The sequence below is a fragment of the Nerophis ophidion genome, linkage group LG12, assembly GCF_033978795.1.
Source record: "Nerophis ophidion isolate RoL-2023_Sa linkage group LG12, RoL_Noph_v1.0, whole genome shotgun sequence".
NCBI lineage: Eukaryota > Metazoa > Chordata > Actinopteri > Syngnathiformes > Syngnathidae > Nerophis > Nerophis ophidion.
This window is the reverse complement of record NC_084622.1, coordinates 8,302,287-8,329,097: the sequence shown is the minus strand read 5'-3', so window position 1 is coordinate 8,329,097 and position 26,811 is coordinate 8,302,287. Positions and strand designations below refer to the sequence as shown.

General features: G+C 39.2%; 3 protein-coding genes across 7 annotated transcripts in view; 1 reads left to right on the top strand and 2 right to left on the bottom strand.

Annotated features, from left to right (window-relative positions):
- Positions 1-26,811, top strand: part of LOC133562931 (periphilin-1-like) — a 94,337-nt gene that overhangs the window by 8,113 nt on the left and 59,413 nt on the right. For 2 of the 4 annotated variants that reach the window (XM_061916768.1, XM_061916769.1), the window contains exons 2-3: positions 6,385-6,531; positions 26,009-26,064. In XM_061916768.1, coding sequence (XP_061772752.1) covers position 26,064 — 1 coding nt within the window. In that variant the 5' untranslated portion in view covers positions 6,385-6,531; positions 26,009-26,063. Of the gene's footprint in view, positions 1-6,384; positions 6,532-23,294; positions 23,385-25,626; positions 25,730-26,008; positions 26,065-26,811 lie in introns of those variants that run through there. The other 2 variants (XM_061916770.1, XM_061916767.1) reach the window with 2 other exon arrangements.
- Positions 1,307-12,749, bottom strand: LOC133562930 (glucoside xylosyltransferase 1-like). Of its 2 annotated transcripts, XM_061916765.1 has the most exons (7): positions 11,371-12,749; positions 10,949-11,041; positions 9,003-9,192; positions 7,035-7,496; positions 6,578-6,701; positions 6,330-6,502; positions 1,307-3,698 (listed from the first exon to the last, which is right to left on the bottom strand). In XM_061916765.1, the coding sequence occupies exons 1-7, from the start codon at positions 11,544-11,546 to the stop codon at positions 3,549-3,551; spliced, it is 1,368 nt and encodes a 455-aa protein (XP_061772749.1). In that variant the 5' UTR covers positions 11,547-12,749; the 3' UTR covers positions 1,307-3,548. The 2 variants fall into 2 exon arrangements, with proteins under 2 accessions (XP_061772749.1, XP_061772750.1); XM_061916766.1 differs by lacking the exon at positions 10,949-11,041.
- On the bottom strand, positions 12,882-20,295 carry LOC133562933 (YY1-associated factor 2-like). The gene is made up of 4 exons (XM_061916772.1): positions 20,139-20,295; positions 19,751-19,876; positions 13,610-13,762; positions 12,882-13,521 (listed from the first exon to the last, which is right to left on the bottom strand). Exons 1-4 carry the CDS (start codon positions 20,162-20,164, stop codon positions 13,281-13,283), a joined length of 546 nt encoding a protein of 181 aa, XP_061772756.1. The 5' UTR covers positions 20,165-20,295; the 3' UTR covers positions 12,882-13,280.

Sequence of the window (26,811 nt, the reverse complement as noted above, 5' to 3'; positions counted from 1 at the left end):
GATGACAGTTTGGGAACGCAAAGCGTCCTATTTATTAACAATAAATCTTTCAATCGTTCAATCAAACTTTCACATCTTTGACATGGCGAACAGCATTCGTGCAGAGTACAAATAATACAACGGTGCAAAGTAATACAAAGTGCTCGCCTTCATGGTGTCGTCTCCAATGTCTCACCATTGATTAATTGATGTCAAGGGTACGTGCAGCAGCTCTATTTCCTTCTGTGACAGCCAGATCGATTGCCCTTAACTTAAAAGCAGCATCATATGCACTTTTCTGTTTGTTTTCCATATTGAGGGTGTTTGCATGAACACTTCCTTCGCGCAAACTGTCGCTGACGCTCGCCTTCTCTTTGTTTTGCTCTCGTTACCTGGCGCCAGATGTCTGCCTCGGTCTCGCGCATCCTCGGTAGTGCGCGCCCCTGGTTACCGTAAGCCGCACCGTTGTATAAGCCGCAGGGACCAGAACGAGGGGAAAAAAGTAGCGGCTTATAGTCCGGAAATTACGGTAAAAGTGCAAAATATTGCTCATTTGTAGTGGTCTTTCTTGAACTATTTGGAAAAAAAGATGTAAAAATAACTAAAAACTTGTTGAAAAATAAACAAGTGATTCAATTATAAATGAAGATTTCGACAAATATGGGGAAGTAATCATCAACTTAAAGTGCCCTCTTTGGGGATTGTAATAGAGATCCATCTGGATTCATGAACTTAATTCTAAACATTTCTTCACAAAAAAATAAATCTTTTACATCAATATTTATGGAACATGTCCACAAAAAAATCTAGCTGTCAACACTGAATATTGCATTGTTGCATTTCTTTTCACAGTTTATGAACTTACATTCATATTTTGTTGAAGTATTATTGTTAAATATATTTATAAAGGATTTTTGAATTGTTGCTATTTTTAGAATATTTTTGAAAAATCTCACGTACCCCTTGGCATACCTTCAAGTACCCCCAGGGGTACGCGTACCCCCATTTGAGAACCACTGTTTTAGAGTATAATGAGGGGATCCTCCATCTGTTGAATCAATTGTTGGCTATTTATTTACGATTTCAATTGCACAGAAAAGCCAAGCCTATAAGGATTGTGAATGATAAACAACAAATCTAATAACATGGTCAGAGTGCAGAAGTGTTACTACCGTGATGTCAATCTCCGAAAATAGCCAAAGGTATTCAAAATGGGTGACTGAATTTGTGGCATTTTATGATGTTCAAACAGCGTTTTCACATACTTTGTGGTGTAAATACAATTGGATATGGTTCAATGTACACAATGAAACCAAAACATATGAAGTCAACTTGATTTTCCACTTTACTTTAAGACATTCAAGTTTAATGCTAGCATCAGCTGCAAACATTACAGCTGTGTACATGGCTCGTACAAATATTGAATATAATATAAATAATTAATTTAAAGACATAACACAACCAGTTCAAGTCATTATTTTGCTTGGCTTTGTCACAAGTCACTCATTTGTACCAAAATGTGAAAATAGAAAGGAACAATTGTTCTTTATTCTACCTTACTGGACTGTAGGTAGTGTGTATGAAGTCATATATTCTGTTAACTCTACTTGTTGCGAATTAAGTTTTTTTGAAAAGTGATTCTAAACAAAATGTATTATTCCTCTTATTATTGTCATGATCTTGCCATTAATACATATCCCCCTCTTTCTGCTGTGAAATGTAATAATCTTTGGAGGGCCAAAGTAATCTCGACATGTTTTCTTCCATGGTGAGGGGGAAAATGAAAAGGAAGTGCTGATAGTATTTCATATGAAGCAGCACTCAAACACATAAAAAATTAAGTAGTACCACTCAAATCACACACACAGTATGGCAGTTATAAATAGATAATAATTCAGTAGGCACCTATGTGTTTGTCATGCAGCTTATTGGGAGGCATGTACCAAAAATCTTTGAAGAAAGCCGTGGAACTGTTTGAAAACAGATGAAGGGCATGGAACTATTCAAAGATACAGGTCGTTTATTTACTTAAAACACGAAGATTCGTCTTTCCCACAGACTACTTGGTGGGTTGGGCGGAGGGGCAGATTTGCAGAATTAGTCATGACATACTTTCAAAAGTGTTTAAAACAGATAGGTTAGGAACTAGAAATTGACTTTTGCCTGTCATTTCTTGTCATTTTTTTAGCGCACTTAGGGTTGTACTGATACCAGTATTTAGGTACTGGTACACAAATGTTTTTTCATACTTTTGTAAATGAAGAAGATGACAAAAAATGGCATTATTGGCTTCATCTTAACAAAAAAATGTACGGTACATTAAACATATGTTTCATATTGTAATTTTGTCCTTAAATAAAATAGTAAACATACTAGACAACTTGTCTTTTATTAGTAAGTAAGCAAACTAAGGCTCCTAATTAGTCTGACGTATGCAGTAACATATTGTGTCATTTATATTCTATTATTTTGTCAACATTATGAAAGACAAAGTTTAAAAATGAATTATTAAGCTACCTGTTCATTTACTGTTAATATTTGATTATTTTCTGCGATGAGGTGGCGACTTGTCCAGGGTGTACACCACCTACCGTCCGAATGCATCTGAGAGGCACCAGCGACTCCCCGCGACCTCAAAAGAATGGATGGATGGATTTGGGTATTTTCTGTTCACTTCTGTTAAAATGTAATAATCACTTATTCTTCGGTTGTCTGATACTTTACATTAGTTTTGAATGATTCCACCCATTCCGATACCAAGTAGTTACAGGATCATACATTGGTCATATTCAAAGTCCTCATGTGTCCAGGGACGTATTTACTGAGTTTATAAACATAATATGAATAAAAAAGATTTTGCGATGATTAAAAAATATATCGATGTAATCATAGTAATAATGACTAGATATCCTATTGTACTTGGTATCATTACAGTGGATGTCAGGTGTAGATCCACTGTAATGATACAGTGAATTTGTTTACATTGAGGAGCGCTAGCTTTTGTTAGCGGTGAACTATTATATCCTACGGCGTTTAATTAAGTAAGTTTAGCTATTCCTCGTCCTGCAGTGACAATAATACTTGTAAGAAACGCACTTTATTTGTCGCCATTGAGGCCAGGATTAGTGAATTAGAGGTAGCTAAAACACCTCCGACTGCGGAAGGACAGCAGCCGCTAGCTAGCTAGCCATGTCTTAAAGCACCTCTTCCTGAGGGCGTTTCAGTGTTATAACTTGACCTTTATCTTTACTTTTTTTGGCCGAAATACTTCCATTCTCCTTTTTATGTATACACACCGTGTCTGCTTGTAAGTACTGTGATTGTGCACTGCCAAACATGTTCCTCTGCTTGTAAGACCAGCTATGTCATGAGGGGGGGTGGGGGCAGTACCTTTTAGTGGCGGTATAGTACCGGATATGATTCAATAGTATGGCAGTACTATACTAGCCTACACCCTGTGGTGCGGCTAATATACCAGTCTGCTCTATAGTCTGGAAAATATGATACTTGACAGAATAGATCTAAATTACGGTATTGGGAGTTGGGGTGTGATTTCTGGACTACCGTAATCACCTTCCCTGTATGACAGACTTTATACTCTGTTTCAGCTTCTTTGTAAACAGGTGGCTCACCCGTCCACAATAAGAATGTGTGGTGGTCTGTAGAGATGCTTCCAGGGGCTGAAGCAGTGAGGTCTCCATGTTGTCGCCAAAGGAGTACTGTTGGTGGGAGGAGAACAAGCAGACGTTACATCTTGGTTTGGGGTATTTACAAACACAATACAAGTGCCTAGGCCAGCTTCACTGTGGGACAGTTAGTTCCATTTGCCACGTGTAATGGTCCAGACCAAAGGTTTCAAACTCAAAATAAGTCATATTTTTGGTTCGTTTAACAGTTAAAAGAAATGTACATTATTGCAATCAGTTGATAAAACATTGTCCTTTACAATTATAAAAGCTTTTAAAACAATATATACTACTCTGCTAGCATGTCAGCAGACTGGGGTAGATTCTGCTGAAATCCTATGTATTGAATGAATACAGAATCCTTTTGAATCGGAAAAATATTGTTTTTGAATCGAGAATCGCGTTGAATCGAAAAAATCGATTTATAATCGAATCGCGACCCCAAGAATCGATATTGAATCGAATCGTGGGGCACCCAAAGATTCGCAGCCCTGATAAATATATATATATATATACATTCATATATATACATATATATGCATATATACATATATATATACATATATATATATATATATACATATATATGCATATATATATATATATATACACATATATATGCATATATACATATATATATACATGCATATATATATATATACATATATATGCATATATACATATATATATACATGCATATATACATATATATATACATGCATATATACACATATATATATATACATACATACACATATATATATATATATATACATACACATATACAGTGCCCTCCATAATTATTGGCACCCCTGGTTGAGATGTGTTTTTTAGCTTCCAATTATTTTATTTTTTTTCTAAATAATATGGGACCTTAATGGAAAAAAAGAGAAAAATCCAACCTTCAATACAAGTGCATTTATTCAGTGGGGAAAAAATCCCACATAAAGAAATAATTATTTGACATCAAATAATGTGTGTCACAATTATTAGCACCCCTGGTGTTAATATTTTGTACAACCCCCTTTTGCCAACAAAACAGCACCTAATCTTCTCCTATAATGTTTCACAAGATGGGCAAAGACAGAAAGAGGGATTTTCAGCCATTCCTCTTTGCAGAATCTCTCTAAATCATCCAGAGACCTGGGTCCTCTCCTCTGTACTCTCCTTTTCAGCTCACCCCACAGGTTCTCAATGGGGTTGAGGTCAGGGGACTGAGATGGCCATGGGAGGAGCTTGATTTTGTGTCTGGTGAACCATTTCTGTGTAGATTTGGCCATATGTTTAGGGTCATTGTCTTGCTGAAAGACCCAGTGACGACCCAGCTTCAGCTTTCGGGCAGAGGGCAACAGATTTTGATTTAAAATGTCCTGGTATTTCAAAGCATTCATGATGCCATGCACCCTAACAAGGTTCCCAGGGCCTTTGGAAGTGAAACAGCCCCACAGCATCACTGACCCACCCCCATACTTCACAGTGGGTATGAGGTGCTTTTCAGCATGCGCATCTTTCGTGGTACGCCAGACCCACTTAGAGTGTTTGTTGCCAAAAAGCTCAATCTTGGTCTCATCTGACCAAAGCACACGGTCCCAGTTGAAGCCCCAATACCGTTTGGCGAACTCCAGACGCTTGCGTTTATGATTGTGAGTGAGGAAAGGTTTTCTCCGTGCATGCCTCCCAAACAGCTTGTTGGCGTGTAGACAGCGCCTGATGGTTGATTTGGAGACTTTGTGACCCCAGGATGCTACCATTTGTTGTAATTCTGTAACAGTGAGCTTTGGAGATCTTTTGATTTCTCTTACCATCCTCCTCACTGTGCGTGGTGGCAAAATAAACTTGGGTCCTCGTCCAGGCTTATTTACCACTGTTCCAGTTGTTTTGAACTTCTTAATTATTCCTCTCACAGTGGATATGGGCAGCTGCAGTTGAGTGGCAATCTTCTTGTAGCCTCTGCCTGACCTGTGAAGGTCGACGCACATCTGCCTCACTTGTATGCTGTGTTCCTTTGTCTTTCCCATGTTTAAGAGTGGATAAGAGAAATGGCCTCGGTGTCACGTCATATTTATACCCCAGGGAAACAGGAAGTGATGAATTACTAATTAAATGTTCCTACGTACTCTGGTAAACTTTGTAAACTACTGTAGAAATGACAGAAATGCTTCAATTATATTTATTTCCTGGGAATTGTTAAGGGTGCCAATAATTGTGGAACAGGTGATTTAATGAAAAATAATTATTTTTTAGTCAGGGATTTTTTTATTTTCTTACAATTCATTTGAGTTGAAGGCTACATTTTCCTACAATTTTCAGTGTGACAGTATTCTTCTGCAATAAACACTGAATTTATTTTAAGGCTTTTAACACATCTCAACCAGGGGTGCCAATAATTATGGAGGGCACTGTATATATATATATATATATATATATATATATATATGACTGGAGCAAATTTGGAAGTAAAATGTTTTTCTTGAGGCAGTTGAAATCATTAGCAAAACACACTGTTTGGAAAACTTACTTCATTGCAGGGGATAAAGTTTGCTCTCAACCCAAAATAAAGTAATAAAGTACCAACAAATTACAGAACACTGGTGCGTGTGTGTATTTGTGTCCTTTCCTAGATTCAACAATGACTAACAAGATACGCGTTTAAGTGTTCCATACCTGTTTGATGGCCTCATAGACGGCTCTAAACGCTGGCTGCTTTTCGTTATGGTAGACTCCCCTGTTCCCATGAAGAATGAAGACGCCCTCCTTCTCTGCCAGCTTGCAGTTGCTGCCATAAACACAGTGGTCTGGACGGTAGTTCCATTGGCAGGGGAACACATAGAGGCTTTCTGCAGTAGCACCAGAGCACTTCACTTTGGTAAGTAATGACTTCAAACACTGTTGTGAAATGCATGCGCACGCACCTGGGTTATGGTAGAATATGATATTGAGAAGGTCCTGGTCCCCCCAGGTGATGTTGAGTTTGTACTTGTGCAGGAGGGGAATCAATATTTCACTCCACTTAAGTGTAACAGCAGTTATATCATTCTAGAAGAACACAATGCAAAAATAAATCAGCAAATTTAGAATTTTAGAAATGGCAGAACCATCACTTCTAATGAACTCCAAAAAATAGAGGAAACTCATACTAAAAAAACGTTTGAATTACGATATCGACACCTCTTTATCAAACCTCTCCATCAATTGGGCAATTTAGTTTTCATACATCCATTTTCTCCCACGTGTACCTCTTAGTTTAATTTGAGGTAATACAAATGGGCTATGTTTAATATGACTTAATAAAATGCATCAAGATTTACCCTTCCAGTATATCTCAGCTTTCTCATTGATACCTTTTTTAGCAAAACAAAACGAGCCTACCTTAAAAAAAGTTTCCCTGAGGCGTGTCATGTTCATGAGCATGACCCCTGAGTTGATGCCAGTCTGTCCGTAGTAAGGGTGGCGGGCGAAGCGATTATACCAGCCGATACGTGGCTCCTCATGTTCTGGAGCCACGGCGGCCAGCTGGCTTGCGTTGAACTCCGTGAAGAGGGCCCAGATGTCTTCCACAGGCTGCAGAAAGAGGATATCTGTGTCCACATACAGCAAGGAGTCCACCTCCTTCAGGATGAGCTTAGGGAAAATAGCAAATTTATTTTTTAGCATTATTTTTGTAGATGTTTGATTGCTGAAGATGTTGGATGAACATACTGGCAAAAAGAGCCTTTGAGAGGCACACGGTTTAAAGAGTTTCCTCCAATCGTTCTCATTCTCCGTAGGGAAAATGATGGAGTAGATGGTGAAGTTGAACCGAGCCCGAACAGATCGAGGCCAGGAGTGAAGCTTAAAGGAAAATAGAAAATAAAAGGTTATTTTGTGTGTTTCATGCACATATAAGTGTATATATTACAAGATAATGTAGTGTATTTGTTTTGGGCATGCTGAACACGTTTCATTAGGTAACGTAACGTTTACACTTGCACTATTCAACATGTCCCAAAAAGCAAAGATTATTAACCCAATGTCACGGCTTGTCTTATTTTGCGTTTCTTGATGATTTTCTGAGTGTAATTTATGTTCCTGTCTTTCGCGCTTAATTTGTGGTTTTTCACTTACTGTTTTCCCCTTTCCAGCAGCAGCTTTACGCATGTTTTTGAACACTTTTCCCCTCACCTGATTTCTGTTTTGTAATTAGCACTATTTAAGTTAAGCTTGTGACATCATTGGTTTGAAAGGACATTATTCTCTATTCACTGGTTACTACAGAGAATCCTTTTTATGCTGAGCTCAAGTACGCTCGTAATTTGTGGACGCTGTCTGCTTCACATTTCCTGTAAGTGTTTTTAGATAATAATTTTATATATGTGTGTGTATATATATATATATATATATATATATATATATATATATATATATATATATATATATATATGTGTACACATTTTTGGGGGATTTCTTTTTGTAATCTGACCTTTCTAATCCATTTTCTACCGCTCGTTACTCTGTGTCTCCTAGTGTCTCAGGCAAATCATATTGTTTAAAAATGCATCAAGTGCATACTCTTTCAGTCAATTAGTGCAGGAGGAATATATATATATATAAATATATATATATATACACACACATATATAAAATTATTATCTAAAAACACTTACAGGAAATGTGAAGCAGACAGCGTCCACAAATTACACACACACACACACACACACACACACACACACACACACACACACACACACACACACACACACACACACACACACACACACACACACACACACACACACAGAGACAGATAGACAGACAGACAGACAGACAGACAGTCTGGTCCCCAGCCAAATTGTTTTAACCCAAAGCAGCCCCTGAGTCAAATAGTTTGGGGACACCTGATTTAACCTCTAGTTAGAAGTTGTTTCAGCTGTACTTTAAAGGACAGTTTACCTTTCTGCCTAACACAATTCTAACCTCCTGAAAAGGGCAGGATAATATGTGTAAATAAATACAGGGTTGTACAAAGTGCAGCCTGTTTTTTATTCAGATTGTTGGTTTGCTGTACTCGTCATGCAAACTTTTGTGGCAGTAAATATGATTCTAATGAGTGAGGTTGTAGTTTGCAGTGGTATTGAACTGCACTGCATTATACTGAGACCTCTCATTTCATCTTATTCATTAGAACCAGTATGAGTAGCAGTTCCGAAACCACAATAATATGAGCTTTGTTGACTCAATGTATTTTGACATTTTAAGAAATATTAGCGTTGAAAAGTTTAAGTTTCACATACAACTCTTCTGCTGGGACTCGTTTACTCCGTGTGCATTAATGCGCAGTAATTTGGCGCAGACGCTTACTGCATCTCTGAAGCTGCTGTGAAGCTCGTCTTCGGCAAAGATGTAAAATTTCACAGGCTTTTTGCTGAACAGGACGGCAGACTTCAGCATGGTTAGAGTCTCGTCCAGCCGGGGTCCACAGGCTACCACGGCCACGTGACTGCTCCCCTCGCCTTGCTTCTCGGCTTCATAGACTGCCTTATTGTCGTCTCTTACAGGCCAAACACAATATGACAAACGGCATTAGTTGTTATTCTCTCTTTACACATCCAGTGAAGAGATCCACAGACCCCAGTGAAGTTGGAATCGTTATTAGGGTTAACAGGTACAAGAATACATATCAAGGACTAGGGCTACACGATTAATCAACATCGACGTTTTAAATAGTGATAAATAACCGCAAGAGGCTAAGGTTTTGGGGGGGTTGTCCACCGTCACTGACATTAGAGTGACAAACATGTTCGCCAATCAAAGTTATTGAGCCTTGCGTTCATTTGGAAAAAGAGGTCTGACTGTGCAGCGCTCTCAGCATCTGAGCGTGTTTATTTAACGGTAGCATTAACTGAACGCATTGGGCCCTCTTTTAGTCATCTACAGTCTTTGTCTCGGTGGGCGGAGAGTGTGGCACAAGGTTTACACACAGTAATTACAGACAAAGAGCTCCACGACTTGCTTAGTGGGAAGTGCCGCAAAGTAACAAAAATTTGGAGGGAAAATATGGTTACAAAGTCAAATGCACCGTTGTGGTAATATTTCAGCTTCAAATTGGACGGGCAATATGAGCTAATTTTAGCTTAATACATTTTTTTTGTTTAGTTATTTTGGATAAAAGATATTTCCCTTCCAATTGTAGTAAAATTGTAAACATTTCTACAGTAATGAAAAATAAGTATATATCTTTTAAAAATGGTTACTTGCATTATTATGATTATATTACATTATAAACACTGCATAGTTTTTCTCGGTTATTTCTTCAGTTTAAGAGCATGATGTAGACAAAGATCTGAGTCTTTCTGTGTAAATAGTTTTGAAAGAAGATTATTGCATTTTGTTGAAATGCGTGGCACTTTGAGATAAGAATATGATGACTGACAGTCTAAAATTAACGTCTTCTTTCACTCGTTATTTTTTCCACATGTTTATGCATTATTATGTATAAAACATCCATCCATTTTCTACCGCTTGTCCCTTTTGGGGTTGTGGGGGGTGCTGGAGCCTATCTCAGCTGCATTCAGGCGGAAGGCGATATACACCCTGGACAAGTCGCCACCTCATCACAGGGCTGTATAAGACATAAAAATCACTTTTTTTTTTTTGAAATCGTGAAACCCTGTCAAGGATAGATTACAGCCATTACTGTATGCCTAACAGCAACTGTTATTCTACAAAAATGAAGTATTTGGGTATATAGCAGTGGTCCCCAACCACAGATTCGGGGACCGGTACTGGGCTGCACAGAAACATTAAAATAATTTGTAAACGACTGCAATTTTCTCTGAGTAACTTATGCCAGTCCCACTAGACACACCGATAAGCTTGTTTATAGATGTACAATGAAACTCCTCATAGGAAATTGCCATTTATTATAACGTGGGACATGATACAATGCACATTAATGAACATGTAAAATGTAAATGTGACAGATTGGAGTCAAAGGCTGATTTCCATCTGCAGTTTACCATCAACCTGCTGGGGTTCTCATTGCAAAGAAACAAGCCCAGAGCTCTCACTAATTCAGCGTTATAGTGGGTTGTATTTTTCACAAACTTAGTTTTGCTGTATTTCTCTGGCACAAGTGGAAAGCAGGTCCCTGAAAATAATGCCTACATTAAACCCGTCTGTGGTGCAAAAAAGGTTGGGGACCCCTAGGTTGCAGCAACAGTACCTTTTAAGTGCGGCCACTTGCAATATTTTAAAGTATGAATTGAAGCATTTTAGACTATTACATTTGCACAGAGTATGCATACCCAAAGGACGATTCCAAAAAGCAGTTGAGTCCACAAACATCAGTAGGCAGTCTCCAATATGGATTCCAGTAAGAAACTGGCTGTGACTTACACCTGATAGGATAAAAAGACCCGTTTTGTATGTTGTATTGTGCTTTTAAACGTTACAACAGTCTATTAGGATGTTAATGGTTAAATCTGAGCTGTATTAATGCTAACTCCTAACAGGTGGCGTTTGTATAAGCTTTTAAGGCAGGTGATTGGTTAATTAACTGCTGGACAATAAACTAAAGAAAACGCTGAAATGAAAAAACGATGGTTAAAAACAGTAACAAGTAAATAACTACAATGTTGACCTTAAAATGTTCCAGCTGTATTAATGTTATTGTTTGTAAATAAAACAGTATAAAGGCAATTGGCATTGGCTATGTAGCATTAGCTACCGGTCCAGTTTGCGGCCTGTCAATCCAGGGCTTTTCCTGACAACGGTCCCCGCGTCATGCCTCCCTGCGTCGGATACCGTCAGCTCGCTGATCCCCCTCCGCCGGCTATCCTCCGCGGTGACCGACACGAAGGCGACCCCGGCGCACAGGAGAAATGCACGCAGATAACATCGCATCTTGCGTTCTGTGGCCTATAGAGACATCTTGGTGTATGTGTCGCCAACATAGAAACTGACTTGAGCAACCCGAGTTAATCTTTCAAAGCGACGAAACACTTCATGCAGTTTAGAGCGGCTGACGTGTTTGTTGACGTGTGGACATGATTAAGCCGCGCCCAGTCGCTTAGTTGCTGTGATGTTATGAGCTAGGACTAGGCCGAGAATACAAGACCTACACTACCCAGCATGCAACAGTAATAACGAGCATGCGCGGTAGCCCCAAGAAGGTAGTATGTCGCCATACCGGCAGCTAGAATGTGATTATCAGCACGCTGTGTGAGTAAACGTTGAGAACTCAGTTAACACGCCTCGTCTGCATTATTTACAATTAGACAGACAACACTGTTGCATGTTTAATATGCACTGCAGACAAAATCAACATTTGTGGATGGTTTGTACTGGAAAGGGTGATGGTAAACAAAGCATCAATTTGCAAAAAAAAAAAAAAAAAAAACAGTAGCAAAATAATCCGTACTCAATTAAGATAATAAATCTCAAACAAGCTGTTCATTTTGGGGATGAATGTATTTTTACGCAACCAAAGAAAATTTGCAATCAAAATATTTTTACATTTCAAATGCTTTTCTTTTATTGCAAATCTTTTTTGGGGTTGCAATAAAACACACACTGTACCTCCATGTGTATCGACAGTGCACTATTTATTATTTTTGCATTTTTAAGATCTAACCTAGAATCTGCCTGCAAAAATCCACCAGAGCATTTCCTCCCGTTAAAAAGGTTTTGTTCATGTATAGGGCGCCTCATATGATGCAATGAAAATAACAGCTGTATTACATATAGAATACACAGTCTGTGTATACATGTATACACTGCACGATTTGCCACCTGCCAAGATTGAACTTTTTTTTTCTAAAAATGTCTTTAGTTTTAAGAGCTATATACATATTTTTGGTCATTGGCTTTACGACATCCTAATTTTAGCATGAATAATTATATTTTGTCTATTCTAGTTTTAAAATGTTACAACTGAGTAAATAACTATTCAAATAAGATATTTTGGGTTTCACGTTTAAGGATTTTGCAACATCCAAGGATGCTTAGTTTGACAATTTTATTTTGGAATAATGCATGTTTCCAGAATAAAAATACTCATTTCTATCTTATAGACACATTTAAATTGAGGATATCTTATCAAGTAACATTAACTAGCTTCATGGACAGATATTTTCACTTATTTTTTTTAACCTAAAATATATTCTTTTTCTTTATATTTTTAGGATTTTACAGTATAAACAATGATTAAATCATGCTGAATTATGAAGTGAAAAAGTATACTGTTCCATATTTTTATAGGTATTGCAGCCAAAGACATGAGAAGCTGAAACAAAAACAAAATGTTGTAATGAACTAATAATGACAAACAGATGGGACATTGGGGAACAAAATAAAATATGCCCCTCAAGTGCAAATAACACAATTTTAGAATAAACTACAATATGATACAAACTTTACATTGCATCGTGCAAGACTTTAATGCTACTTGTCAGTTTGCTCAGTTTATCTCTCAATTGATCGTCGTTATGAGAAGGCAGTGACAAAAACAACCAAACATGGAAGCCAATTCTAACATAACACTAACTCATTATAAAACATGCACGTTGATCTCTAGTTTGAGGCTGTCAAGAGTTTACAAAAAATGCGTTGTGCCGTGTTAGGGGATGTCCTGAGGATTTAGTGAGTGTCTCCGCAGACCGATGAGCCATCCCCCCGCGGCGAAGAGCATCGGGAAACCCCTCGTTCAGTGTTGTCGGAGCTCGAGCCACTTTGACTGTGCAGTTCCGCCGAGGTGGCGTTTGTTAAAGTCGATGCCGGTCTGGGTTTCTCCTTAAAGTCTGTGATTATTACTGTTAGATCGCCGACTGTGACCTCCAGATGCTGGGCGCTGCTCCTGTCCACGTTTTTCAACCTCGGCCTGGATAGGAGAGGCACCACAACGCTTATGTGACAAGACAAGAGACCAACAACTATTTGGTAGCTGACACACACACACACACACACACCTCATCTTTTTTAAGCTTTTCTTCCTCAGCGAAGGATCTTTATCGCTCTTGTCTTGCTCTGATTTTTCTTTCTTTTCCTTTTTAATTTGCGTGGGTGGTGCAAATTGCTGACTTGCTTGCTGTACCACAAGTTGAGAAACAGGCCGTGGTTTCCTAAAAGACACATGAAGGTTAAAGTTAGGCTTAAATGTGAGAGCAGATTCAATGCGCCAACATTGAAAATGAATACTTTGCTGAGAGTGAGTTATAGGCAAACTGCATTTTTTGGGGAATTTTGACTATATTTCACAATCCTAATGAGAGAAAAAACAGACTTTTTTAAAATGCATTTTAATTTGTACATAAGTCAGCTTACAATGGAGTGAATGGGAACCATTAAGTCATGACATCATTGCGTCTATTCCCACCATAAAACTCAATAAATAACCACCCAAAAAGCACCAACAATACTTCATTCACATTTTTTTTTTAACCTGAATTTCAACCAAATATTAGCGATATTTTTTTAGCAGCGCATTGTCACCGTGAGGTAACTCCTTTTAAGCTGCTGCATTGACATGAGCTAGTGAGCTGCTTTCTCGCCTCTGAAGTCGTGTAAATTCATTCTAGATCATAAATGTCTCTCACCTATATAATGGAAGGGTGAGAACATAATCCGATAAATTCATCAACTTTGACAGCCAATTTAGACCAGGTAATTGCGAGAAAGACGGAAATAGATGCGTGGTTCCATCCCCCTATTTTCGTCGCGAGGATTGAGTCATTCATCTAAACGGAATTATATCAACATCCTAACAGTTGGCATCCTAATGCCAGCAGACGTTGTACAGTAAGCGATGTTTTATGTTTGTTGGCTTTCATCCAGTTTGCAGTGAGTAGTATTCAGTAATGTTTAAGGAAAAAGTGTTTGTGAAATGAATGTGTCACCGTATGCTTAAAATTAGCAAAATACATAAATATTACATGTTATGAATGTGCCTGTCACTCCATTACATATATATTTGTAGTATATATAAAATGTTGATGGAAGTGTTTGGGAAGACTCTGTCCATTGGATTTTTGTTTATTTGAAGGACTATGTGCAGTTTAACTACATTAAGAAGAAACTGCACCAGATTTAGCACCATGCTAATTTCCATCTGTAGTCATTTTATGGTGCATCTAACATCCCCAATTAAATTACATAGGAATAAAATACACAACAATATTAAAAATTTCATAATGATAAACAATTTAAAATACAAGTACAATACACAAAGGGTATGTGAGTTACAAATTAGTGGGCGATCAAGTTGCAGTATTTCAGCAGCTTCGTTTAAAGTGCAGAAGTATATAAAGTGCAGCAGTTTGGAATCAAAGTCTACTTACAGTGCAGTAGCCATCAGATGACTTCCAAAAGGCTGTCATTCAATAGCCATATAGCCCATTGATATTTCATACATACAAAGTTTGTGATGTTACAAGATTGGAATGGTACTCTGGTGCCCATCATTAAGTTGACTTTTGCTCGCATTTATTTAGAGTGCAAAAATAAAAAATAATAAAAAAGTGTGCATGTGTTACATAAGGATTGTGAATACTACACAAAATTTCAAAACAATGCAGCTCCCCTTTAAGTTTTTGATAGAGAATTTGTACTGGATCTGATTACAAGTAATGTGTGCAGGCAGTATATGGACCTGCACTCCCTGGGATGAGGTTATAACTGGTTTATAAAAAGTATAAATACAACAGTGTGTGATGAATGAAAAAGTGCACACGTGTTTACTGGATATACATACTGCATATTCAAAACTGTACTTGTTTTTGATTTTAAAATTATTAAAACTGCAAACCACAAAATATGTAGGAAGCAAGCCAACTGTGACAACAAGCCACATACTGTTGCTATGGAAACATGGCTGCTTGAGGTTGCAAAGGTAAAGTTCATTTTCAAATGTTTTCTCCGTCCGTCCATCCATCCATCCATTTTCCAAGTCACTATCTCATCGCAGGGCCAACACAAATACAGTAGACAGACAACATTCACACACACATTCACACGCTAGGGCCAATTTAGTGTTGCCAAACAACCTATCACCTCATACTGTGTAACTCCAAATAGCACATATTCAAAACAAAGCACAAATTTGTCATGAATAATGTCCAGGATGAAGTGACAGATGTCCTGCCATAGTGATCGAGTGCTTTCACAAGTCCAAAACAGGTAGTAAACAGATCGTGGATGCATGTTTCATAAGGTGCAGGTAACATCAATGTCCTTCTTGTATCTAACAATCACAGTCTTTACCGGGTAATAATCATGAATGATAAGCGGTAGAAAATGGATGGATGGATGGATTTTGAAAGAAATCTCTTTGACTTTGTTCATAAGTAAATAAATATCTGTTAGGAAGAGACCGTGTTTTGACCCAGCAGACGTCATTCACAACATTATTCCAGAGCAAAATTACATAGGAGACAGACACACAATCATTTTTGGAATAAGCTGCGGATTTTTCTGATTAAAACAAAGTTTCCCTACAAGAGTGTCCAGTGGATCATTCACAATTGTTACAGCAGAAAGAGGAAATGAGTAAGCCCTGAACAACATAACACCTGATAAAATGGAATCAAATAGAATGGCAAATTGTTTGGGATTCACAGGGACCTTAAAATGGTGGAGAAATTATTAGTCATTAAAAAGTTTAACTTCCTTATTGAAAAGCTGACTCATTAAATAATACGATTATTGAACCAACTGTTGAGGAAAAGATATTTCCTTTTGTAACATATGTCTTTAGTGTTCCAAATGAAATATTTCGTAGGTGAGAAATTGTGCTTGTAGAGAAGAGACCATGTCAGCAGGGCTTGTTTGTGGAAGTATGAAAGAGCAACAAGAATCCTATCAATGTTCTGGTTACACAATAACAAATATTAGAAAATACATGATGAGATATGAAGTTCCAAATTCAGGTAGGATCTTTCAAATAGTGTCTTATCCAATTCATCTTGAAGGTGATGTTTAAGTGTAGTGAAATCGAGAAAGTTTAGACCACCCTGATAGTAATTGTTCATTATAACAGATTTCTTAATATAATGAATTTTGTTTTTCCAAATAAAGTCAACAAGTATTTTGTCAATAGTATTACATATTTTATGGTTTACATCTAAAGAAATAGCCGCATACGTAAGCCTGGAGATACCTTATGCTTTGGAGAGTAAGGTTGTGCCTTTTAAGGATAAGTCTCTCTGCAGCCATTGGTTAAATCTTTTCTTGTTTTTTTCCACAATTGGAGTAAAGTTCAAGACCGATCTAGAACTCAGATTTTTTGTATAATAAGTATTCCTAGGTAATTATTACTCTCCTTAATTGGAATTTTACATATAGACAGCCACATCTCTTTACAACCATCAATTCACACTTATTCACATTTAAATGGAGACCAGAAGCCAAAGAGAATACATGAATCACATCCAAGGAGAGAGGAATTTGAGAAGAGTCCTTCAAAAAGAGTGTTGTGTCATCAGCCAGGCTGATAGTTGTTTCTCTGTCTAGTATAGAGATCCTCTTTAAATGAATAGTTTTATATGAACAGATAACAATTAAGTGGCTAAAAAAAAATAGATATGGAAAAATTGGACAACCTTGTCGTATCCCCCTTTTTATTTGGACCTTGGAGATGTATCAGTTTTTAACTTTATCGAGCTATTACCATTGCAGCATGAAGTCCTGATTGTTTTGCGGAAAAATTGTCAAAGCCAAATTTGTTAAGTGTTTTGAAGATTAGTTAATGTTCCATCGAGTCAAAAGCTTTGTAGAAGTCCAAGAAAAGAAGGAAGCCTTTATCATTAATGACTTCTGGGTAATCCAGTATGTCAAGTACAAGCCTGATATTTTTCGATATGTGCCTCCCTTTCATAAATTCTGACTGTCTCATCAATTATGTAATTCAGAACCAATTTTAAACGTTTAGCAAAAATAATAGGTACAATCTTATAGTCATTGTTTAGAAGGCTATTTGGACGCCAACTATCAATGATTGGCAAATCTTCGTTTGGTGTGGGTATAAGGGTAATGAGGCCTTGTGTTAAAGTTGGAAAAAGCTAGGACACCTGCTATTTTCCCTCCAATTTTTCATATGTGTGACCAAACGCCAAAGCTCCTTGAGCATTCAGTGGCGCACATGTGAGCGACGGGAGACGTGCACACTGGTAAGCGCTTATATTTTTATTCGATTTTGTGTGCGGCCTAGATCTGCCGTGCGCAGAGGACGCGTGAGCAGTGTGCAATTGCACCTTAGAGCAGTGTTTTTCAACCTTTTTTGAGGCAAGGCACATTTTTTTCCTTATAAAAATCCGGAGGCACACCACCAGCAGAAAACATTAAAAATGAAACTCCACCAGGTCCTCCTCGTGCCTTATTTTGAGTTTGTTGGCGTTTTCCTGTGTGTAGTGCTTTGGTTCTTGTCTTGTGCTGTTATTTTGGTGTTTCCCTCTAGCAGTTTTATGTCTTCCTTTGAGCGCTAGTCCCTGCACCTGCTTCGCGTTAGCGAGCAAGGCTATTGAAGTTGTTGCTGTTCTTCTTTGTGGGGACATTGTTGATTGCCTTGTCATGCACGGGATGTGCTTTGTGGACGCCGTCTTTGCGCCACACGCTGTAAGTTTTTGCTGTCGTTCAGCATTCTGTTTCTTTTTACTTTGTAATCAATTCAGTTATATTGTCGTTTTACCTATGCTTCATTGCCTTTTCCTTTCCCTTTTGTTCATTTTTGGCTTAAGCGTTACATAGCTTTTTTTACCTGCACGCTGTGGTCTGCATATTGGGATCACAGCTCTACAGCCAAGTTCTACACAGCACAGACACTAAGGAACGGCACAGTATTTGCAGATTATAATTATTCGTTTGTAAAAAAAAATATTTTTTGGACCAATTAGGTGAAGTTGCATCATTTCCCACGGCACACCAAACAATATCTAACGGCACACTAGTGTGCCGCGGCACAGTGGTTGAAAAACATTGCCTTAGAGGAAACGTTGGACACCTGTATCACTACTTTCACAAAACACTTTTAGTAAGAATGGAGCCAGCGCTTCTGAAAATAGTTTATAGAACTCAGATGTAATACCATCCACTACAGGAGATTTATTTTTTATGCTATTAATTTGATTCCACTACTTCCTTGAGACAGATTGGACGGTAATAGAATTATTGGTCAGCTGTGCATCCATAAACGAAACAGCGTCACTTTCACAGTATTGACTATTGCAGTGGTTCTCAAATGGGGGTACGCGTACCCCTGGGGGTACTTGAAGGTATGCCAAGGGGTACGTGAGATTTTTTTTTAAATATTCTAAAAATAGCAACAATTCAAAAATCTTTTATAAATATATTTATTTAATAATACTTCAACAAAATATGAATGTAAGTTCACAAACTGTGAAAAAAAAATGCAACAATCCAATATTCAGTGTTGACAGCTAGATTTTTTGTGGACATATTCCATAAATACTGATGTTAAAGATTTATTTTTTTGTGAAGAAATGTTTAGAATTAAGTTCATGAATCCAGATGGATCTCTATTACAATCCCCAAAGAGGGAACTTTAATTTGATGATTACTTCTTTGTGTAGAAATCTTTATTTATAATTGAATCACTTGTTTATTTTTCAACAAGTTTTTAGTTATTTTTATATCTTTTTTTCCAAATAGTTCAGGAAAGACCACTACAATTGAGCAATATTTTGCACTCTTATACAATTTAATAAATCAGAAACTTATGACATAGGGCTACAATTTACTTTATCTCTTTTTTTCAGCCAAAAATGGTTTGCGCTGATTAGGGGGTACTTGAATTAAAAAAATGTTCACAGGGGTACATCACTGAAAAAAGGTTGCGAACCACTGGACTATTGTATGATTTTTTTTGTAAAATTGAAAACAATAATTTGCAATCAGTTTTGCATCATTGCAACAATGACAGTTTGAAGTCATGCGTACATGGTGAGTTCACTGTAATGGGGTTAAAAATAGGTCAGACTACACAGACGGATATTCCACAAATTAAGTGTTAAACGCTCATTCTGTAAACCCAAAACAGTCCCGATTGTCTAAACAATACTACATACTCGCGTACGTTAAAACTTGAACATCATTCTTACCGCGTTGACGTGCCTTTCCTGACGTCGCACATCACGCACTTGAACGCCTCAGCTGTGTTCCTGAAGGTGCAGACGCTACAGTCCCAGCAGCCATCGTCGGCGGGCGGCTTCAGTTGCCGCTTTAGCCTTTAAAAAAAAGCATAATACAAACAGCGGCAAAGCTCGCTATGAACACCGCCTTCGTGAATATAGTCCAACCCGCAACGACTCGCTTACTGTAAGTTCAACTCCCGAGGAAGTCGACTAAAAAGGGGCTACCAACAAGCTAACAAGCTAGCCGCCATGAAACAGTGAAAACAGATCCATCAATTTACGAAGCCGTCTCGTTTTTTTCTGGGAATGACCTTTTGAAGCGTCTTCATTCGTGGGTTGTTATTTTTTTTTTTACCTTGTGGGACTCTTCTTGTCACCCATAATACACAAGTTGGCGTCCGCGGAGTTAAAAACGATGAGAATTATAAGTACATCGCCTTTTGGCCGCCACTACTCAGCTGTCGCGGAAACTCCCGTGTTGGGGAAGATCACGTGACGAGGGTTCGACCAATTAGGTTAAAGAGCGGTGCTTTCGTTGTGATCTATGGAGGCGAGGGGGATCCGAATACATGATCGTGATGGAAGATCACCAAAACCAGGGGTCACCTACGCGCTGCCCGCGGGCACCAGGTAGCCCGTAAGGACCAGATGGGGAGCCCGCTGGCCTGTTCTAAAAATAGCTCAAATAGCAGCACTTACCATTGAGCTGCCTCTATTTTTTTAATTGTATTTATTTACTAGCATGCTGGTCTTGATTTGCTCGACATTTTTACTTCTAAGAGAGACAAAACTCAAATAGAATTTGAAAATCCAAGAAAATATTTTAAAGACTTGGTCTTCACTTGTTTATCCATCCATCCATCCATCCATTATCTTCCGCATAGCCGAGGTTGGGTCGCAGGGGCAGCAGCCTAAGCAGGGAAGCCCAGACTTCCCTCTCCCTAGCCACTTCGTCTAGCTCTTCTTGGGGGATCCCGAGGCGTTCCCAGGCCAGCTGGGAGACATAGTCTTTCCAATGTGTCCTGGATCTTGCCTGTGGCTCTCTACCGGTTGGACGTGCCCTAAACACCTCCCTAGGGAGGCGTTCGGGTGGCATCCTGACCAGATGCCCGAGCAACCTCATCTGGCTCCTCTCGATGTGGAGGAGCAGCGGCTTTACTTTGAGTTCCTCCCGGATGGCAGAGCTTCTCACCCTATCTCTAAGGGAGAGCCCCGCCACCCGGCGGAGGAAACTCATTTTGGCCGCTTGTACCCGTGATCTTATCCATTCAGTCATGACCCAAAGCTCATGACCATAGGTGAGGATGGGAACATAGATCGACCGGTAAATTGAGAGCTTTGCCTTCCGGCTCAGCTCCTTCTTCACCACAACAGATCGGTACAACGTCCGCATTACTGAAGACGCCGCACCGATCCGCCTGTCGATCTCACGATCCACTCTTCCCTCTCTCGTGAACAAGACTCCTAGGTACTTGAACTCCTCCACTTGGGGCAGGGTCTCCTCCTGTGTCACTAGATACTGACATCTGCTGGACATTAAAAATCCCTACAGGCAACCTATGGACCGACTCAACTGACACTGATTTTATGACCTAGTGTATACAATGATATAAACCAAGTCATTGCATTTCATTTAGGATTATTTCATATCTTCATTTAAAGAAAAATATATTTTTATCTTTTTTAGATACAGTCAATAAATAATGTGAACATTATTGATTGATTGATTGGAACTTTTATTAGTAGATTGCACAGTACTGTACATATTCCGTACAATTGACCACTAAATGGTAGCACCCAAATACGTTTTTCAACATGCTTAAATCGGTGTCCACGTTAATCAATTCATGGTAAAAAGGTAATGGGTTCGAACTGGATTTGAACAAGTGCCCTAAGGAACTCAGCATGAACAACTACAGTCCTCCTCTCTACCAAATGAGTTATCGAAGAGATAGTTTGGTACTGATTTTTAATGCAACCAATATGATGTTTGTGTGGGTGGGACAATGCTAGAAACTTTGAGAGAACAGGATGAAATGACAAGGAAATGAACACAAATACCTTTTTTTCCGATATATGATCAAAATATTCCCACACGGTAGAAATGATCTCCGACGACGATAAATGACAAATGGCCAACGACAGAAGTGCGGGGATTCTGTTGGCAGCAGCATCTCGTTGACGGATGCGCTTCCTTATAAACACAGGTTATAATAATAATATAATAATAATAATAATAATGGATTAGATTTATATAGCGCTTTTCTATTGTTAGATACTCAAAGCACTCACAGTGAAGTGGGAACCCATCATTCATTCACGCCTGGTGGTGGTAAGCTACATCAGTAGCCACAGTTGCCCTGGGGTAGACTGACGGAAGCGTGGCTGCCAGTTTGCGCCTACGGCCCCTCCGACCACCTTCAATCATTCATTCATCATTCATTCACCAGTGTGAGCGGCACCGGGGGCAAAGGGTGAAGTGTCCTGCCCAAGGACACAACGGCAGCGATTTGGATGTCCATAGGTGGGAAGCGAACCTGCAACCCTCAGGTTTTTGGCACGGCCGCTCTAACCACTACGCCATTCTGCCCCAAGGTTGGCGTGCAGGTGCCAGTGTGACACAGTTCACGTATCGGTCACGTGACCAAAACATTGCCGATGCATAGGTGTTGCCGGACCCATCACTAGTTGCTAGTGTTTTAGTGAGATTGAATAGTACCTGAAAGTCGGAGGGGTGTGGCCACGGGTGTGTTGACCGCAGTGTCTCTGAGGGAAGTCACGCAGCTGAGGCAGGACGGAAGCTCCGCTGATGTCTCCGGTAAGAGCCGACTTATTACCACAATTTTATCACCGAAAACTGCCGGTTGACATGTGGTCGGGATCCATGTTCGCTTGACCGCTATGTTCCATAGTAAAGCTTCACCTTCGAGAATTTTAAACAAGGAAACACCGGCTGTGTTTGTGTGGCTAAAGGCTAAAAGCTTCCCACCTCCATCTTTCTACTTTGACCTCTCCATTATTAATTGAACACATTGCAAAAGATTCAGCAACACAGATGTCCAGAATACTGTGTAACTATGCGATTTAAGCAGACTACTTATAGCTTGGATCGGGCTGGAAAATAATGTCCGCTACAACCCGAGACGTCAATCGCACGCGTCATCATACCGCAACGTTTTCAACGCGACACTTCGCGGGAAATTTAAAATTGCAATTTAGTAAACTAAAAAGGCCGTATTGGCATGTGTTGCAATGTTAATATTTTATCATTGAAATATAAACTATCAGACTGCATGGTCGGTTGTAGTGGGTTTCATTAGGCCCTTCAAATACCAATGATTGTCACACACACACTGCATTTGACCCATTCCCTTGTTAACCCCCTGGGAGGTGAGTAGAGCAGTGAGCAGCAGCGGTGTCCACGCCCGGGAATCATTTTTTGGTGATTTAACCCCCAATTCCAACCCTTGATGCTGAGTGACAAAATGGGTGAGAGGTAATGGGTCCCATTTTTGTAGTCTTTTGTATGACTCGGCTGGGGTGTGAATTCCCGACCTACCGATCTCAGCGCGGACACTTAAACCACAAGGCCACTGAGCAGGTAAGTGTTATTTTACTTGACAAAGTCTGTATAATAAAAATGTAATATGCTCATGTGTGACTTGATATAGAACTTTTGTACACAAGGATTAAAAATGTTTGAATGACACTGACATAAAAGGAAGTGACTTACTTTTGAGAGTGGCCCCGACCTCTGGTATTGTAATAAGGACGGGGTTGGCCATTTTGCCTGAAAAACAGAACACACAGTAAATGAAAATGTGCCCCTTCGCTATCATTACTGGTTTAGGAGGCAAAGTGGATAATAGTTGGGTGAATGGAATTAAACGGCCACTGAAGGGAAGAAGGCAAAAACCACAAAGATTTAAATTCAGACCTGCTGAGGCACACTGATCAATTTGTGGAAATAGCGGCAATCTTTCACTTTGGTCTGAGAAATAAGACCAACTCAGCACTGTCTACCCTCAATTGAAAGCAGGAACCACTGGTGAATTCAATCTAAATAAGGAGCTGAAAGTCACGGGATGGAGGGCAACGACCCAATTCCCAACATCTGTCTTAAAGCGATCAACGCCCTCCATACATGGACGCCTGTCTTTACGTGTATGTGTAGAGGTGTGAATGTTCCAAAAGCACATGACTGTTGAGGCCTCTGTCTCAACTCAATGGACCATAGCTACCCAGTGATGGCAGCATTCCTGCAGAAAAAGAGACTTGAATGTACAGAAAGTGGTGGTGGTGGCATTCCGACTATATTGGAGGTTAGAAATATTGGAGGCTATACAAGGAGGCCACAAAACGCAGCGATCATACACAACCACAACATATCCCATAAGACACTATACATTCCAAGACATTAGCAAGCTTATTTACGCTGAGTGCCAAGCAAGGAGGTAATAGGGTCCCATTTTGATAGTCCTTGGCATGACTCGGCCGGGGTTAGAACTCACAACCTACCGATCTCAGGGTCTTATATTCAAATACCCCTTGTCTGAGAAACTTTAATATTGAATATGTTCATTTCTGTGAGGAAAAATGTTCCAACAAATATATGAGGGCAGTTTTATCCATCCACCCATCCATCCATCTTCTTCCGCTTATCCGAGGTCGGGTCGCGGGAAAAACAGCTTTAGCAGTGAGACCCAGACTTTCCTCTCCCCACCCACTTCGTCAACCTCTTCCCGGCATACTTGTCAACCTTAAAAACTCCGAATTCGGGAGATTGGGGGCTGGGGGGTGTGTGTTTATTTTCAAGTATTTCTTATATATATATTTTTTTATATGGATATATATATGTGTGTGTGTATATATATGTGTATGTATATTTATATGTCTATAAATAAATAACTAAATATATATATATATATATATATATGTATATATATTGGCCCTTAAAAGGTTATTATGCTCCAAGCAAAATAAATTCTGCATAAATGTCGATTCATGAAAGTAAGGCCTACATTTTTTAATTGGTTTAGTGGGTTACAATTATCAATCAAATCTTAGAGAATGATTAAGAGTACAAAAGCCCTTAACTTGATATCAATCCATCCATCTATTTTCTACCGCTTATTCCCTTTAGGGTTGCGGGGGGTGCTGTTGTCTATCTCAGCTACAATCGGGCGGAAGGAGGCGTACACCCTGGACAAGTCGCCACCTCATTGCAGAAATTTATTTTCTTGTTAAAAATATTTAAAGTGATTTCGGTAGCCCTTTTTGTCTTTTTTTTGGTTGATTTTTTTTCACATTTATTACTCTATTTGTATTTGCTTATGTTTTCTTTCCTTGATGTTGAAAGTGCCTTGACTTGTCCATCCATCCATTTTCTACCGCTTGTCCCTTTTGGGGTCGCGTGGGGTGCCGGAGCCTATCTCAGCTGCATTTGGGCGGAAGGCGGGGTACAGCGTGGACATGTCGCCGCCTCACCTTGACTTGTATGTGAATTATAAATCTATGTTTTTTGTTCAATAAAACTATTTTTAAATATTTCTAAAAAATAAATACATGATCGTGATGGCCGTTAAGCGTTCTTTTTGTTTGTTGTTTTTCAAAACAACAGATCATTCTTTTCATAAAATTTGAAAAGCAGTTTCTCAGTTGGGTTTTCACCGAATAATTTGTTTTGAATATGAGGGGCGACTTGTCCAGGGTGTACAACCTTCCGCGCGAATGCAGCTGGGATAGTTTTCAGCACCCCCAAAAATGGACAAGCGGTAGAAATGGATGTATGAATGCATTAATTTGGCCTCCAACAGCTCCTGTCCACTGGGGGGGCTGCAGCGGTAGGTTTGCTTGCGATGCACCAAAGAAGAAACCCCACCATGCAACGCACAAGTGTTTCCCCCCCCCCCCCTGGTGTTAATGTGAGGATTACGCAGTATTTGGGTAAATAATACGTTCGCTTTCGAGGAATAATTTGTTTTATTGCATGTTAATATAGTTCGCGACTCGTGCTTGCCGTGTTATGTTAACTACGGCTTAGCGAGATCGCAGCTGTTTTTACCTAAAGTGTGCCTAAAATCCCTTTGCATGACTTATTTAGAAACTTTTGGGATCCACAAGTCAAAGCTTTTGGGTTGATTGTGCATGTAATGTGCTGTAGGTGTAGGACACCTTGGTGAAATTTGTTGGATAATCAGTTACGCTTTTAACTTTTTTTTGCAGGTTCATCACAACACACTGATACTTTGTGGGCTAAGCTGAATCCTTCCTACAAAAAAGTGAGTCGCCATGTTTGTGTTTTGCATGTGTTGCAGTAGTTATTGGGGCATTCAGTCCTAACTGATCTGGTATTTCTGCACACAAGTCTTGCAGCTAGGGCTGGGCATTATGGCCTTTTATTAATATCTGGCTATTTTTAGGCCATGTCGCGATAAACGGTATATATCTGGATATTTGGCCTTAGCCTTGAATGAACAGTTGATGCATATAATCACAGCAGTATGATGATTCTATGTGTCTACAAACCCTGTTTCCATAAGAGTTGGGAAATTGTGTTAGATGTAAATATAACCGGAATACAATGATTTGCAAATCCTTTTCGACCCATATTCAATTGAATTCACTAAAAAAACGAGATGTATGATGTTCAAATAATAACTAACTTAGAATTTCATGGCTGCAACACTTGCCAACGTAGTTGGGAAAGGGCATGATCACCACAGTGTTGCATCACCTTTTCTTTTAGCAACACTCAATAAACGTTTGGGAACTGAGGAAACTAATTGTTGAAGCTTTGAAATTGGAATTATTTCCCATTCTTGTTTTATTTAGAGCTTCAGTCGTTCAACAGTCCGGGGTCTCCGCTGTTGTATTTTACGCTTCGTAATACGGCACGCATTTTCAATGGAAGACTGGTCTGGACTGCAGGCGGGCCAGGAAAGTACCCGCACTCTTTTTTTTAATGAAGCCACGCTGCTGTAACACGTGCTGAATGTGGCTTGGCATTGTCTTGCTGAAATAAGCAG

Coding starts and splice junctions, on each gene's coding strand:
- LOC133562930 (XM_061916765.1), bottom strand. CDS start 11,546: ATGCGATGTTATCTGCGTGCATTTCTCCTGTGCGCCGGGGTCGCCTTC. Junction 6,702..7,034: donor TCAGGGAAACTTTTTTTAAG/GTAGGCTCGTTT, acceptor GTGTTCTTCTAG/AATGATATAACTGCTGTTAC. Junction 6,503..6,577: donor CATATTCTACCATAACCCAG/GTGCGTGCGCAT, acceptor GTGCTACTGCAG/AAAGCCTCTATGTGTTCCCC.
- LOC133562933 (XM_061916772.1), bottom strand. CDS start 20,164: ATGGGTGACAAGAAGAGTCCCACAAG. Junction 19,877..20,138: donor GACAAGAAGAGTCCCACAAG/GTAAAAAAAAAA, acceptor TTTTTTTTAAAG/GCTAAAGCGGCAACTGAAGC. Junction 13,763..19,750: donor AGGAAAGGCACGTCAACGCG/GTAAGAATGATG, acceptor TGTGTCTTTTAG/GAAACCACGGCCTGTTTCTC.